The 15000-nt window shown below is 41.5% G+C and overlaps 1 protein-coding gene across 1 annotated transcript; it reads left to right on the forward strand.

Annotated features, from left to right (window-relative positions):
- Positions 1 to 10577: 10577 nt before the first annotated feature.
- Positions 10578 to 14717, forward strand: LOC125690064 (uncharacterized). Its single transcript, XM_048938012.1, has 2 exons — positions 10578 to 11316; positions 12003 to 14717. The coding sequence occupies exon 2, from the start codon at positions 12062 to 12064 to the stop codon at positions 14249 to 14251; it is 2190 nt and encodes a 729-aa protein (XP_048793969.1). The 5' UTR covers positions 10578 to 11316; positions 12003 to 12061; the 3' UTR covers positions 14252 to 14717.
- The last annotated feature ends 283 nt before the right edge of the window (positions 14718 to 15000 follow it).

Here is a 15000-nt window from a genome sequence, read left to right on the forward strand (position 1 = left end):
GAACAGGCATTGATAGTTCTGTCCAAAGTACAGTTTTTCTGTTCTTTTGATACGTTGTGTTATCCCAGGGTCCATCCAGGTATTACATAATTCTCAAAACATCAGTTTACACATTTCTGTGCTACTACAGGAAACCCTTAAAAAGGGAAGCAAGCAGCTCTGTGCCAGCGTTACAGAGGTAAGTGTACAAAACAGTTTCTGCCATAGTCAACGTTTTAGATCGTTATCTGTGTTAAAACAGCACTGTGTTTCTCTAGGTGGGTATTTACTTCCCTTTTTACTGTTGTACAAAAAAGCTCTGATATTCTCACAAAGGCTCCAAAAGCAGAACTGCCCACAAAGTAGCAACTATGTTTAAGTTAGTGATTTCTGTTAAAGCTCTTAATTTAGTGTTTAAACCATCTGTCTACAGGAGCACAGTATTTTTATAAAATCCTGGTACTTGTACCAAAAAGAAACATATCAGACCTAAAGATCCACCTTATACATAAAAATGTACTTTTTTAACCATTAAAAAAAAAAATCCACAAAAAAACGCACCTGAAATACAAAGCACCTAACTTGCATTATCTGACTTTAAAAGGCTGTATCATTTTCTCTTAGAGTGCATTTATGGTACCATGATGATGCTAATGTGAAGTCACTGCTGTTAAATTAAGCAAATGCAAACAGCTGCCTGGGATATTAAAGTCTAATTTGTAAATGCATACCAACTTTTCTTGCTCCAATTTGAGCACCACAGAGCAGTATCATACAAATTAAAGCAGTGATTCCATCATTAACAACTTGCAACTGTGTTCCCATGTAGTGAGTATTATTTCCTGGAGCTTCACAGACAAGAATGCCAAGTTTTTCTCTGATTGCTTCAATCTACACCTGCTACCAAAGAATGGCTCGGCAGCCATCTATGAGACCTTGTGCTCCATGAGAGCAAAGCAGTCATTACAATAATCTCTACACATAAACAGTCACTCTGTTTTGCTAATGTAGATGCAATACTCACCATATGCAAACGTGAATGTTACCTCTGTAAGATTTATCAGTTTCCTTTGAAATTTCCTTTCAGTAGAAGCTGTGCATAAGTGTAGGGATTAATGCTCATCTGTAACTACCATAGCTGTACAAAACAGTGGCCCTGCATGTGGCAGGGGGGTTGGAGATTCATGATCCTTGAGGTCTATTTTATGCTCTCAAATGCTCTATTTTATATGCTGTGGCAAAGAAATTGATAGGTAAACCACCCTATAATTAATTTACCTTGTTTACCTGTAAATACCTGAACAAAAATCTAGCTGACCTACATTTAAGCCAGGACTTAGGTATTTACCTGGAGTTTCTCTGACTTGTCTTCCATTTTTTTCCCTCCATAATGCCTTACTATTTGTGTGTTTTGCAAGTGTTCTTTTATTTCTTTCTTTGTTTCCCCAGAAGCCAATCACCATCATGTGGACATCTCTCTGGACTGTCAGCTCTCTTTATCTAGAAAACAGAAATTAGAAGGATTTTTCAGTGAAAAGGTGATGCATTTTTATACTTATCATAACCTGAAGAATAAGGCACAGAAGACATTCCAAATCCATGTTCTCAACGTATTATCATATACATGTGCATATAGTTATGTGAATAAATAGGTCAGGTCAGGCAGTCATTTCTTTTTGAAAAACAGTTTTCCAAGCTCTATTTTTTCTCTCTTTTCCCATAAATTCTTAACATAATGTAGAGCATGTTGGCATTTATATTGAAACATGAGCTTTCTATGGAGTACAATAAGCTGAATAGGTAAAAGAAGTTTAACATTTTCTAAAACTAATAAATAGTAAAAACATTTCGTTCTCTAGAGCCTGCAGTTGCCATTGTTTTATTCTTTTGGAATACAGGTAGAGGAATTATAGTATCTACTCACTGAGTTACTATAGTAAAACTCCAAAATAATCTCACTACTGCCTGTTTTTAATAACAGCTCAAAGAAAACAAATCCCAGTACACAGCGCTTTATCTTGACTGAGATGGCTCTGCATATTGTGACCTCTCATGTCTACAGGTGATAATTTTTCCTACGTCTCTTGACTGCTTCTTTACATGAAAATTACCTATATTATCCGCATCGTTTAATCATATGATCGCAGCTGTGTAGATAGAGGTCTCTTCCAGCCTTAATGATTCTTAATACTAAGATCATCTATTCCAACTGTCCACCTACCACTAATAACCATGGCCCTCAGTACTTCTACCCTTTCCTTAAACACCTCCAGGGATGGTGACTCCACCACCTCTCTGGGCAGTCTATTCCAGTGCATCTCCACTCTTCCTGAGAATAAATTCTTCCTAATATCCAACCCGAACCCTGGTACAACATGAGGTACCCTCCTGACCTACTGCTGTTACATGAGGGAAGAGGCTGACCCCCACCTCACTGCAACCCCCTTTCAGGGACTTGTAGAGAGCAATGAGGTCTCCCCTAAGCCTTCTCTTTTCCAGACTGAACAATCCCATTTCCCTCAGCCACTCCCCATATGACTTGTACTCCAGACCCCTCACAGTTTCATTGCCCTTCTCTGGACATGCTCCAGGCCCTTAGTGTCTTTCTTGTAGGGGAATGGCCCAAAACTGAACACAGTATTTGAGTCTCACCAGAACTGAGTACAAAGGGATGATTATTTCCCTGCTCCTACTGGCTGCACTACTTATTATACAAGCCAGGATGCTGTTGGCCTTCTTGGCCACCTGGGCACAGTGCTGGCTCATGTTCAGCCAAGCATCAACCAACACCCTCAGGTCCTTTTCCTCTGTGCAGCTTTCCAGCCACTCTTTTTCTCAAGCTTGTAGCATTGCCAGGGGTTGTTTGGCCAAAGTGCAGGACTGACATTGCGTTTTGTTGAACATCATCCCACTGGCCTCATCCCAGCTATCCAGCCTGTCCAGATCCCTCTGTAGGGCCTTCCTGCCCTCAGGTGGATAGAGACTTTCCCCCAACTTGGTGTCATCTACAAACTTAATGAGGATGCACTCAGTGCCCTCATTCAGATCAATAAAGATAGGGTAGGCCCTAATACCAACCCCTGTGGAACAACACTCATGACCGATCACCAGCTGGATTTCACTCCATTCACCTCTCTGGATCCAGCCCTGTAGCCAATTCTTTGTCCAGCAGAGTACATCTATCCAACCCCAGGGCTGCCAGCTTCTCTAGCAGAATACTGTGGGAGACAGTGTCAAAAGCTTTACTAAAGTCTACATACACTACATCAATAGCGTTTCCCTCAGCCTCCAGGCTGGTCACCCAGTCATAAGAGATGAGGTTGGTCAGGCAGGACCTGTCTTTTGTGAACCCGGGCTAGCTGGGCTAGCTGGGCCTGATCCCATGGTTGTCCAGCACATGCTGTGTGATCTCACTCAAGATGATCTGTGTCATAACCTTCCTTGCCAGCAAGGTCAGGCTGACAGACGTGTAGTTCCCTGGATCGTTACAACCCTTCTTATAGAAGGGATCACATTAGCAAACCTCCAGTCATCTGGATCCTCTTTGGTTGACCAGGACCACTGATGGATGCTGGAAAGTAGGTTGGCAATTATGCTCACCAGCTCCCTTGGCACCCTCACATATATCCCATGTGGCCCCAAACTCTAAACTGGGGGCTAATGCTGGAGGTAGAAATGTTTCTGTAATTCATATAGCAAAATCTTGTATTTAAGCTTGTTTAGTAAACAGTCCAGAAAGGAAAGGTATCCATTCTGTATCACTGACCATGCAGGATATTTATTATCATAACTCACAGTGTTATTTTTAAAAACCTTTGGGAGGCTTTCCTGTTTCCAGTGCTGTGCTCCATACTTGCAGCTTATGCACTTCATGCATTTTTTTCATTTGTTCTTCATCTGCAGTCATTATTCTCTTCCTCACTCATAGACCCACCCCCATAGATACATATGCATAAAGCCTTCAACAGTTCATAAACTCTTTGCATAAAGCTCTTAGGATAAAGCAACCACATCCCAGTTCCTCAATAGCAAACTGAGGAATACATTTTAAAAAAATAAAAGTATTTTCCAACCAGGAAACTAAAGAAAACTAAAACCACAGATTTAAAAACAAAACAAACCAAAAAAAAAGACTATTTGTCATTATTATAGACTGCCTCTATTGTTTTATTAAATATTTTCTTATTTACCAGAGCAAAACACAGCCTTTTTTCTCTTTTCCATTTCCTTTCAGATGCTTAAACAAGTTTGTTATTTGGAAGGGGAAAGTTGGCTATGAGGGTGAAGGCAACAGCCTTCTTTAACTTACTCCTAAGTAATGGTTTAGAAGTTTCCAGAAGTCCTGTTCTTTCACCTCAAGTTTAAAAGCTTATTTTCAGTCACCAGCTCCTTTCTCCTTATGCAAGTTAACCACAACTGTATCAAAGCCGACTTCCAGGACAGCACGCTTTCTGTCTGTCAATCCTCCTTTGAAACTGCTAGCAATAATGATGTTATTTCTACAGTTACCATTTTAAACAGGTCCTAAGGAGGTGGCAATGAGCTGGACATCACACTGCCATACAACAGTCCTGGCTGAAGCCCAGAGCAGCACAGTTCTAAGCTGAGTATGAGGACACATCTTTTAACACTGCATGAGAGGTATAAGTGCAGTTTATTTAGAAAGTAACGAGGCCTTAATTCATTACATACACACAATCAGCCTAGCCAAGCATGGGCATCCTCACATTATGGAAGTCAGGAAGCCAGATCCCTATGCACAGGGTTGGGAAGCATTCTCCAGGATGCAAGTCACAGCCTTCATTCTGGCTGTAGCTACAGTTCAGGCTGTCCCAAAAACCTTGCAAATGTTTGCTGGCAATGAACTGTGGCAGTGATTCAGGAGGGGACAGAAGTGACATTCTCATTTTGGTCCTTTTCAACCCAGGCCGTTCTATGATTCTGTGATTATATGGCATGGCAGAACAAAACCTAATAGCCAACAGCAGGATTGCTGAAAAGGAAATGGTAGATCTGCCAACTGGGCCGATCCTCTCTACTGCCAGGCTGTCAGTGCAAATCTCAACTGGGTTTTGAGGCGGTTTCAATCAGTGAAACTCATCATGATATGTAAAATTCACAGGGGCTGGCCTCCAGATCAGCAGAAGTCACAAGAGAAATCATGCAACCATCTGGCTGGCTGAATTTTGCCATTGTGTGGGATTCTGGATTAGTCCCAGAGCGTTTACAGTAGCTGCAGACTAGCAAAAGAAAAACTCTTTCCAGAGTCAATTCAACACATCTCCTGTCTGCCTCACGGTCACTAAAGGCAGCAGAGCGTGCAGCTGGGTCACACAGACATCGAAACACCACCTGCTGTCATATGGCTCCCTGGGAGGCTTTAAATGTTGGCAACATGATGAGAGACCACCTCATCCGTATGACAACAGGGAAGATGAGGGGGAAAATTACATCTGAGTGATGATTTAGCTCAATACAGATTTCACTCTAGCTTAAAAATAAATATCTACCTACAAGTGCATGCTCAGTCACAAACAATTGCTGTTGATGGCACCAAATAGAGACTGAAGCAAAAGTACTCCAGAGAACAAAATATCTGTTTGTATCTGCACTGCCTACTGATGTGTTAAACCTCCTCCAGCTCTTTTCTAGCCGTTCCTCTAAGGAAATCATTCACGTTAGAAAACAAATGGCCAGATGAACAAATGACATATGGCAGGGAACTAAACATCAATAACCAGTATCAGAGGAGAAGCCAAGCCATTTCAATAGAGAAGAGGAGAATGACAGCGCATGGCTCCTGATTAACAACTGTTCAATTCAGGAAAGATGGTTCTATCTCTCAGAGCTCTCAGGAGTCCATATTACTAGCAGAAATCAATGAAAGACAGTGCTGAAATTTGAAGCTTGAATTTAGAGAACTACAACAGAATTCTGCGTTATTCAAGATTCTATGTATGCCTAATGCAAGACATGGATTAATCATCTGAATAAAAATAACAGTTGCTATGTCTCCTTGTAGTTACAAACAGTTTCTGATAACACTGTCTTCCTGAAAATGTTAGTCTAATTTGTTTGAGTGGGTTTTTAATTATTACTTAAAATACTCTTTCACTTGCTAATGCATTTTCAGGCTCAGAATCCAACAGCAAGTGATTTTACATTGCCAAGTGTGCCTTCAAACACAGTTGCCCAGTCAGTGTCACTGAGGACAAACCATGGCAGTAAATTCATCCAGTTTTCATTTTCCCCTGGTAGCTCATTATTCACATTTCAACATACTGAGCTTTATGCATCAAAGCTTCACTGAGACACCAGAACAGCAGTCAGTGCCCTGGTATTCATCGCAGCCTGCAAGCCCCACCAGTCAGAATTTGGGGTCAGAATCTGTACGGGAGATCAAATTGTTCTACACCTCCTACCAAATACTGCATCCTGTGAGTGACAGAGGGTTTCCATGCAGACTGAATTGCCAGCAGTGTCTACCTCAACCTTTGGCTTCTTTTTATCAGACTGAATTCATACTGTTGGTCTTCTGGAGAAAATGACATTTTTCCTAAATGTAAGTATTTAAATGGTTTGAAAGTTTTTGCCTTAATGGCCTTTGAGTTTTAGTTCATACAGAAAAGAAAATATTTTTGTTATTTTAATATGTTAATTAAAGATCAAGAAATTTACTAGCAGCTGAAAAAGCAGGAAAGTCTTTTGTGATTCCTGACTATAAACCAGGTAAAATAACAAGTACCAACTGTAGAAATTTTTAGGCCGTGGCCTCTCATAAAATACAGATAAAAATTTATGTGTAGATTCAAAAACATTAATCAAACTGGGCTTACCTATTTGCTTCCATTAGTGTCATTTATTTCCACATTTAGCAATGTGGAAAGCGCCCAGTGGAAATACCAAAAATCACTTTGAAATTGACCCAACCTGAACAACAGACCCATCACCAATCACACGATTCTTGTGTCACCATCAAAAAACTGTGCTCTTCAGTGCTAAGCTGCTAAACCCAACACTTCACAAAGCTTACGAAACAGACCGATATTTTTCGAATCCATAAATAAGAAAACTACTGCATACTCACTGTGCAGCTTCAAAATACTTCACCCACTATAACTGCAGTAATATTTTTGTATGTGTGAACACTCCTATACTCACCATATTTATGCTAACAAGAAATAATAATTGTTAACATCTTTTCATCTTCAGGCTATGAGTCCCATAGCAATGTGTTGAAAAAAGCTGCCATAAATTTATTTGCACAGATAAAATAGAAGCCAATATTTTCAGGAGAATACCAAGAAATTGACAGTCTAAATACCTCCAGAGTTCCTCAGCCAGCGTTATTTTCTCATCCTAGTTTAGATCCTTGTATTAAGGAAAAAGACAGTTCAGGATGAAGACAGTAGAGACATTGAAAGTGTCATTTTAAGGCACATATATATGCTTTCCTTAATTAACATGACTTTGCCCTTCATATAACCATACTGTGTAGTAAGTCTTCTGCCCAAAGTCACTTGTATCATAGAATCACAGAAATGATGACCAGAAGGGGCAGCTGGAGGTGATCACCGCTCCTCCCCAAACAAAGCATCAAGTTTCCCCAGCAGCTGTCAGTGGAATATGTCTCTCCTACAGTTTTGGTAGTTTGGACTCTGCTTCAGGCTAATTGCCTTCTCCCTTTTGTCTCTAGTCCCAGCTACACTGCAGTGTTACTATGGACACCCTACATTTATAGCTTACTTCAATTACTAGATCATTTTTATTTGCTCAAAAACCAAACCATTTTAAAATAGATGAAGAAAATAGGGAAGAAAACAGAGCAAAGGTCATGTTGCACTTTAAAAAGTCCAGCTAGTTCCAGTTTCTCTCATGGTTGCAGTAAAACCATTAATCATAATAAACTCATTTTGTCTAAATGCAGAGGTAATACATTTTTCCATGTAAATCATTTCATTGCCGTGACAGAATGATGTCAGAGAGTCTAAATAGCTGATCTAATAAATTTTCCTTTAGGAACATTGTTTAGCACTAAAGGTTAGAGCGGGGAGGGTCAGGGAACAAGGGGCAAGATTGATGGCAGCTGTTGGTAAGAAAAATTTGGTTTTAATTTTCTTAAGATAGATCCAAATACTACATTTACACAAAAGCATTTTTATAGACTGAGAAAATGTATATATCTGAATATTGCAGCAATAAGAACTAATATCTTTCTAAAAGAAAAATACAGCTCTAGGTAATAGCAAGATTTTCAGAAATGTATAAGAGATAATAGAAAAAAAACCTTAACTTTGCAAGCTTTTTAATATCATTCATCTGCTTAAGGACTATTTTTGATATAATTCAGCACTCCACATTCACCATTTGTACTCACAGACTCATACACATGGATCAACACTTTTTTTTAGGCCGTGGCCTCTCATAAAACACAGATAAAAATTTAAGTGTAGATTCAAAAACTGCAAAAAATCTGCATCTGATTTGACTGCATGCACAGAAATGTTTCAATAATGATGCAGAAACATGGAGAAAAACAGCATTTCATTCCCCACCCCTCTACCAAAAACAAATAGAAAAAAAAAAATCGAACTGCACTTCATACTTCAACATAAATGTGACTATTTGCTGAGTCCTACGGCAGCATGGGAGAATAAATATACATATTGCCAGCATGGAAAATGAACAGCCTCAGATGAAACATTAAAAAAAGAAAAAATCAAAGCTGTTACTCCCTATTTCTTTGCATCAGATCTCTCCAAGTCAAGCTTTGGAAGAAATTACTGATTTTGGTTTAGTTCCAACTATTTTTTTCTATTTGTCCTTTTTTTCATTTGAGTACCTACAGATGAAAAACTGTTTCAGGTAGGCTTAATCCCTACTCTTTACTGCAGCACTGGGTACACTCAATAATGACAACCCTGCTGCGTAGAGAACAGCAATTCTTTTCTTTCCACACATAGTTGATCTAGTGAGATGTGTGCTACAAGCCACACAGATTGCCTGCAAAGAAAGAAGAAAATCTCCTTTAAAAGAACTGTTTCATACACAGATAATACAGAAAGCTGGATAACCCGCAGAGTTTTTCCAGCTCTTACAATGGTGACACAGACTCTAATGAGCTCTGTAATTGTAGCTCTCTCTCCTTCCCATTCAGCTCCTTTAAAGCCAGCTTTTTGCAGAGAGGATTTGCACATCTTCTCTTATAAACTAGATATTTCAAAGAAACAAATACCATCGTCCAGCACACCTAATCTGGGTAAAAGAGAATTAACTAAATACAGATTTGTTCATTATTTGTTTATTTCCATGTTTAAATTATACTTCAGCACCTGACTGCAAGGAGATGCTATTTTGTCATGGCAGTTCCTCTGGCAGCTTGTTAACCAAGATGGATATTTGGATGCCTTAATCATCCATTTCAACCTGAAGCACACTGGATAGCAGTGTGAGACGGCATGAAATATTCTAACAATTCACTGCTGCAGGAACAGGAGAGGTCCACTTTTCCTCACTTCAGAGCTGCACTCCTAACAGCTGAATTGCCATTTCCAACCATTGCCATCACGGTGCCATCCAATCCAACAAGAAACTGTCTGTAAAAGAGAAAGCTGTCAGGAACTGGAAGCTGCTAAGGGAAATGTTCCTCAGCGTCAGAGCAATCCCCACAGAAGGGGCAAGGCAATGTAGATGGAAGAATGGCAGGAGGGAAGGGCAGTGAGAGCTTCTATTTTCTGGTGCAGTTAGGTGTTTGACCAGCTCAGGTGCTCACACAGGTGCAGCATCAGCTCTTCCACCTTCCTAATTTTTAAACTGACACCGTAAATGGCAGTTTGCGTCTCTGTAAAGCGTAACAATAGTTTGTTTATGGATTTTAACAAATCTATTAGGTAATTTGAAATGAGTTTCTCAGTGTATGGAGTGTAATCTCTTCAGCAGTGACATTTATTTATTTTTATTCAGCTTGATAAGTAGACTAATTTTAGATTCCTCTAAACATGCTCCAAAACATCTATTTGGATAAGATGTATCACTAACGTGCCCTTGCACCAGGAAAACCTTAGTACATAGTGCAGGAAAAACGAAACACCAATACAATGCATCCATCATCAGTAGAGCATTTCCTAAATACTCACAGGAAAGAAAGATAAAGATGCCTTTTTCCATGAGTCTGCATGCTGTCACGTGGTTCAACAACAACCACAACAAAAATGACAACTCAGGGAAATAGAATCTTTTAAATCATTTTTTCTACCGCTAAGAAAGACATGTACATCGTTCTTTGTATTTCTATAGTTGTATGCGTATGAGAGCCCACTGATCATGACAGAAAAGTAAAATCAAATAATTCTGCTTTGTTTTCATAGGGGTGACATGGTGTCTTTCCTTCTGAGGTATTCTAGTATGCTGCGTCAATTTCTTGATGCTGATAATGGAGAAAGGAAAGGAAATCATTTCATGTGCAGTATCTGGTAGTCTGGATAATCTGTAGCTGCTCATCTATTCCAAGAAATCCTGGAGAATGCTCCCTTACTTGAGAACGACTCTAGTAGTCAGGATCTAGCTGGAATAACCCCCCTGAACTGAGTCTTTACTGCTGACTCTCAAGAGACACAACAAATCATCAGATCTGAAAAATAAGGATCTTCTAGGGAGCCCAGTGGAGGGCCACAAAGACAGTTAGTGTACTGGAGCACTTCCTGTATGAAGAACCCTGGGACTGTTCAGCCTGGAGAAGAGAAGGTTGAGGAGGGAATCTCATCACTGTTTGTAAATATCCAAAGTGGGGGAGTGAAGTGGGTGGACCAAGACACTGAAACAGTGGTGTGCAGCAATAGAACAAGGGATAATGGGCAAAAACTGGAATGGAATAAGTTCCATTCAAACAAGGAAGAAGTTTTTTCTTTACCATCAGAATTACGGAGCACTGGAACAGGTTGCCCAGAGACACTGGGGAGTCTCCTTCTCTGGAGATAGTCAAGACCTGTCCAGATGCCTTCCTGTGAGATCTAATGTACAGGACCTGATTTAGCAGTGGACTGGACTAGATGATCTCTATAGGTCCTTTCCAACCCCTACAATTCTACGATTCTGTTACTCAGACACGTGAATTCCTCTTACTGATACATTTAAGACTAACTCAAGCGCTGTTTCTCCATGTGACTTTATCAATTTATAGATTTTTCCGTTAACTTACTTCACTCTCACTGCAAGAAATATAACCAACTTTTCCAGAGTTTGCATTATTTTTTCCCTTGTATATTTTCCTTGCTCATTCAAGCGTAACTACTTTAAAAGTTCTCTTCCATTAACGTGAAGGCCTTCACTTCAGACAATGTAAGTATTGTTTACTATCTACTTCATGCTATCTACATCTTTTAGTTTCCACAGGATTTTCTTGGTTAATGGTAACAATTGCATTATATTCTTTAAAACAGTACCCTAAATAAATCTTTTCCAATAGCATAGTGGAAATGCTAAGTCATGGCTTGAACCAGTGATGGAGCACCTGGTGTCCCCAGGTGCATGTGTCATGGTTCTATGTTTTTGTTTTTATTTTTGTTTTTGTGTTTCAGTATTCCACATCAAAACATCATGTAGTGTACGGGGCATTAAAGTGTCACTGCCCCAATTCCAAGTACCTATCCCTGTACATTACAGAAGTCACGGGATCTGTCCCTTCCGGGTGGGGGGGGGCGCTCTCTTGCTGCCTTGCAGTGGGTGCTGGAGGGTGCTTTCCTAGCCGTTCCAAGCTTTTCAGGTTTGAATCGGTCCCGGGAACTCTCTCTCTCTCATCTTGTCTGATTTATTAATCTCAATTGCAATTAAATTGTATCTATTATCTTGTATTCCAATATTATAGTAAAATAAGTTTTCCTCCATAGATTGTTGCCGCTGCTTTTTTTCCTTCCTTCCTTCCTTCCCATTTTTGTGGGACTGGGGTGGGGGGGGGGGGGGGGGGAGGGCCAGAGGCCTGTCGCCCCTGTCACGGACATAGATTGATCTGGTCAAATCCGTGACAGATTTTTGGCGCCCAACGTGGGGCGATACAGCAGAAGAAGTCTTTACAAAAGGAGAGCGAATGATCCAAATTCTTCTGAGTGCTGGTTTTGCTATTAAGCGAAGCAAAGTGAAAGGACCTGCCCAGGAGATTCAGTTCCTAGGTATAAAGTGGCAAGATGGCCGTCGTCACATCCCAACAGACGTGATCGACAAAATCACTGCTATGTCTCCACCCACTAGCAAAAGAGAGACACAATCTTTTCTGGGTGCAGTGGGCTTTTGGAGAATGCATGTTCCAAACTACAGCCTCATTGTAAGCCCCCTTTATTATGTGACGCGAATGAGAAATGAGTTTACATGGGGCCCTGAGCAGCAGCAGGCTTTTGAACAGATTAAACAGGAGATAGCCCGTGCCGTGGCCCTAGGACCAGTACGAACGGGACAGGGTATAAAGAACATCCTCTACACTGCTGCTGGAGAGAACGGTCCCACTTGGAGTTTGTGGCAAAGAGCCTCAGGAGAGACCAGAGGCCGACCCCTGGGATTCTGGAGTCGGGCATACAGAGGGTCTGAAGAGCGCTACACTCCAACTGAGAAGGAGATCTTAGCTGCTTATGAAGGGGTTCGGGCTGCTTCTGAAGTAGTCGGTACTGAAACACAGCTCCTTCTGGCACCTCGACTGCCAGTGCTGAACTGGATGTTTAAAGGAAAGGTTCCCTCCACCCATCATGCTACTGATGCCACGTGGAGTAAGTGGATTGCACTGATTACACAACGAGCACGGATGGGGAACCTCAGCCGTCCAGGAATCCTAGAAGTCATCATGGACTGGCCTGAAGGTAAAAAGTTTGGAACACCACCAGCAGAAGAAGTATCACGTGCTAAAGAAGCCCCACCATACAATGAACTACCAGAGAATGAAAAGAAATATGCCCTGTTCACAGATGGATCGTGTCGTATTGTGGGAAAGCATCGCAGATGGAAATCTGCTGTGTGGAGCCCCACACGACAAGTTGCAGAGGCCACTGAAGGGAAAGGAGAATCAAGCCAATTTGCAGAGGTAAAGGCTGTCCAACTGGCCTTAGATGTCGCTGAACGGGAGAGGTGGCCAATGCTCTATCTTTACACTGACTCATGGATGGTAGCAAATGCCTTATGGGGGTGGTTACAGCAGTGGGAGCAAAATAACTGGCAAAGAAGGGGTAAACCTATTTGGGCTGCTGAACTGTGGAAAGACATTGCTGCCCGAACAAAGACTATGGTTGTAAAGGTGCGCCATGTAGATGCTCATGTGCCCAAGAGTCGGGCTACTGAAGAACAGCAAAATAACCATCAGGTAGACCGAGCTGCCAGAATTGAGGTGGCTCAAATAGACCTGGACTGGCAGAACAAGGGTGAATTATTTCTGGCTCGGTGGGCCCATGAGACCTCAGGTCATCAAGGGAGAGATGCAACATACAAATGGGCTAGAGACCGAGGGGTGGACTTAACTATGGATGCCATTGCACAGGTTATTCATAACTGTGAAACATGTGCCATCATCAAACAAGCCAAGAGGATGAAACCTCTGTGGGAAGAAGGGCGATGGCAAAAATACAAATATGGGGAGGCATGGCAGGTTGATTATATCACCTTGCCACGATCTCACAATGGTAAGCATTATGTGCTTACTATGGTGGAGGCAACAACCGGGTGGCTTGAAACATATGCAGTACCCCATGCTACCGCCCGAAACACCATACTGGGTCTCGAGAAACAAGTCCTGTGGCGACATGGCACCCCAGAAAGGATTGAATCAGATAATGGGACTCATTTCAAAAATTCTCTTGTAAATACTTGGGCCAAAGATCACGGCATCGAGTGGATTTACCATATTCCCTATCATGCACCAGCCTCTGGTAAAATTGAACGATACAATGGATTGTTAAAAACGATGCTAAAAGCACTGGGTGGAGGAACATTTAAGCACTGGGAGAAGCATTTGGCAGAAGCCACCTGGTTGGTCAATACCAGAGGATCTATTAATCGTGATGGTCCTAACCAATCCAGTTCCCTACATACTGTAGAGGGAGATAAAGTCCCTGTTGTACATGTAAAGAACATGTTAGGAAAGTCAGTTTGGGTTCTTCCAGCTTCTGGAAAGGGCAAACCTCTCCGTGGTACAGTTTTTGCCCAGGGACCAGGATCCACTTGGTGGGTAATGCAGAAGAATGGGGATGTCCAGTGTGTACCACAAGGAAACTTGATGCCGGGGGAGTGCAGTTACTAATTCTATGTATATGTATATAGCCATGTGTGCATTTTTAATCATTTTTTGTTTGTTTGTATATATGTATATATATTTTAAGCATGATGTAACGATGTAGAATAAGGGGTGGAATGTCATGGTTCTATGTTTTTGTTTTTATTTTTGTTTTTGTGTTTCAGTATTCCACATCAAAACATCATGTAGTGTACGGGGCATTAAAGTGTCACTGCCCCAATTCCAAGTACCTATCCCTGTACATTACAGAAGTCACGGGATCTGTCCCTTCCGGGTGGGGGGGGGCGCTCTCTTGCTGCCTTGCAGTGGGTGCTGGAGGGTGCTTTCCTAGCCGTTCCAAGCTTTTCAGGTTTGAATCGGTCCCGGGAACTCTCTCTCTCTCATCTTGTCTGATTTATTAATCTCAATTGCAATTAAATTGTATCTATTATCTTGTATTCCAATATTATAGTAAAATAAGTTTTCCTCCATAGATTGTTGCCGCTGCTTTTTTTCCTTCCTTCCTTCCTTCCCATTTTTGTGGGACTGGGGTGGGGGGGGGGGGGGGGGAGGGCCAGAGGCCTGTCGCCCCTGTCACGGACATAGATTGATCTGGTCAAATCCGTGACAGCATGTAATGCCCCTGAATGACCAGAAGGGGTGGAGCCAGGATCTCTTCCCAGACCTCATTTAAGGGCTGGCAGTGGAGGCAAGGGTATTTTTCTGAAGACTCTTGTGTGCTTGAGGCCTTCTGAAGGTAAGCAGCTTCTTTCCTT

This window comes from Lagopus muta, chromosome 2 (genome assembly GCF_023343835.1).
Source record: "Lagopus muta isolate bLagMut1 chromosome 2, bLagMut1 primary, whole genome shotgun sequence".
Taxonomy (NCBI): domain Eukaryota; kingdom Metazoa; phylum Chordata; class Aves; order Galliformes; family Phasianidae; genus Lagopus; species Lagopus muta.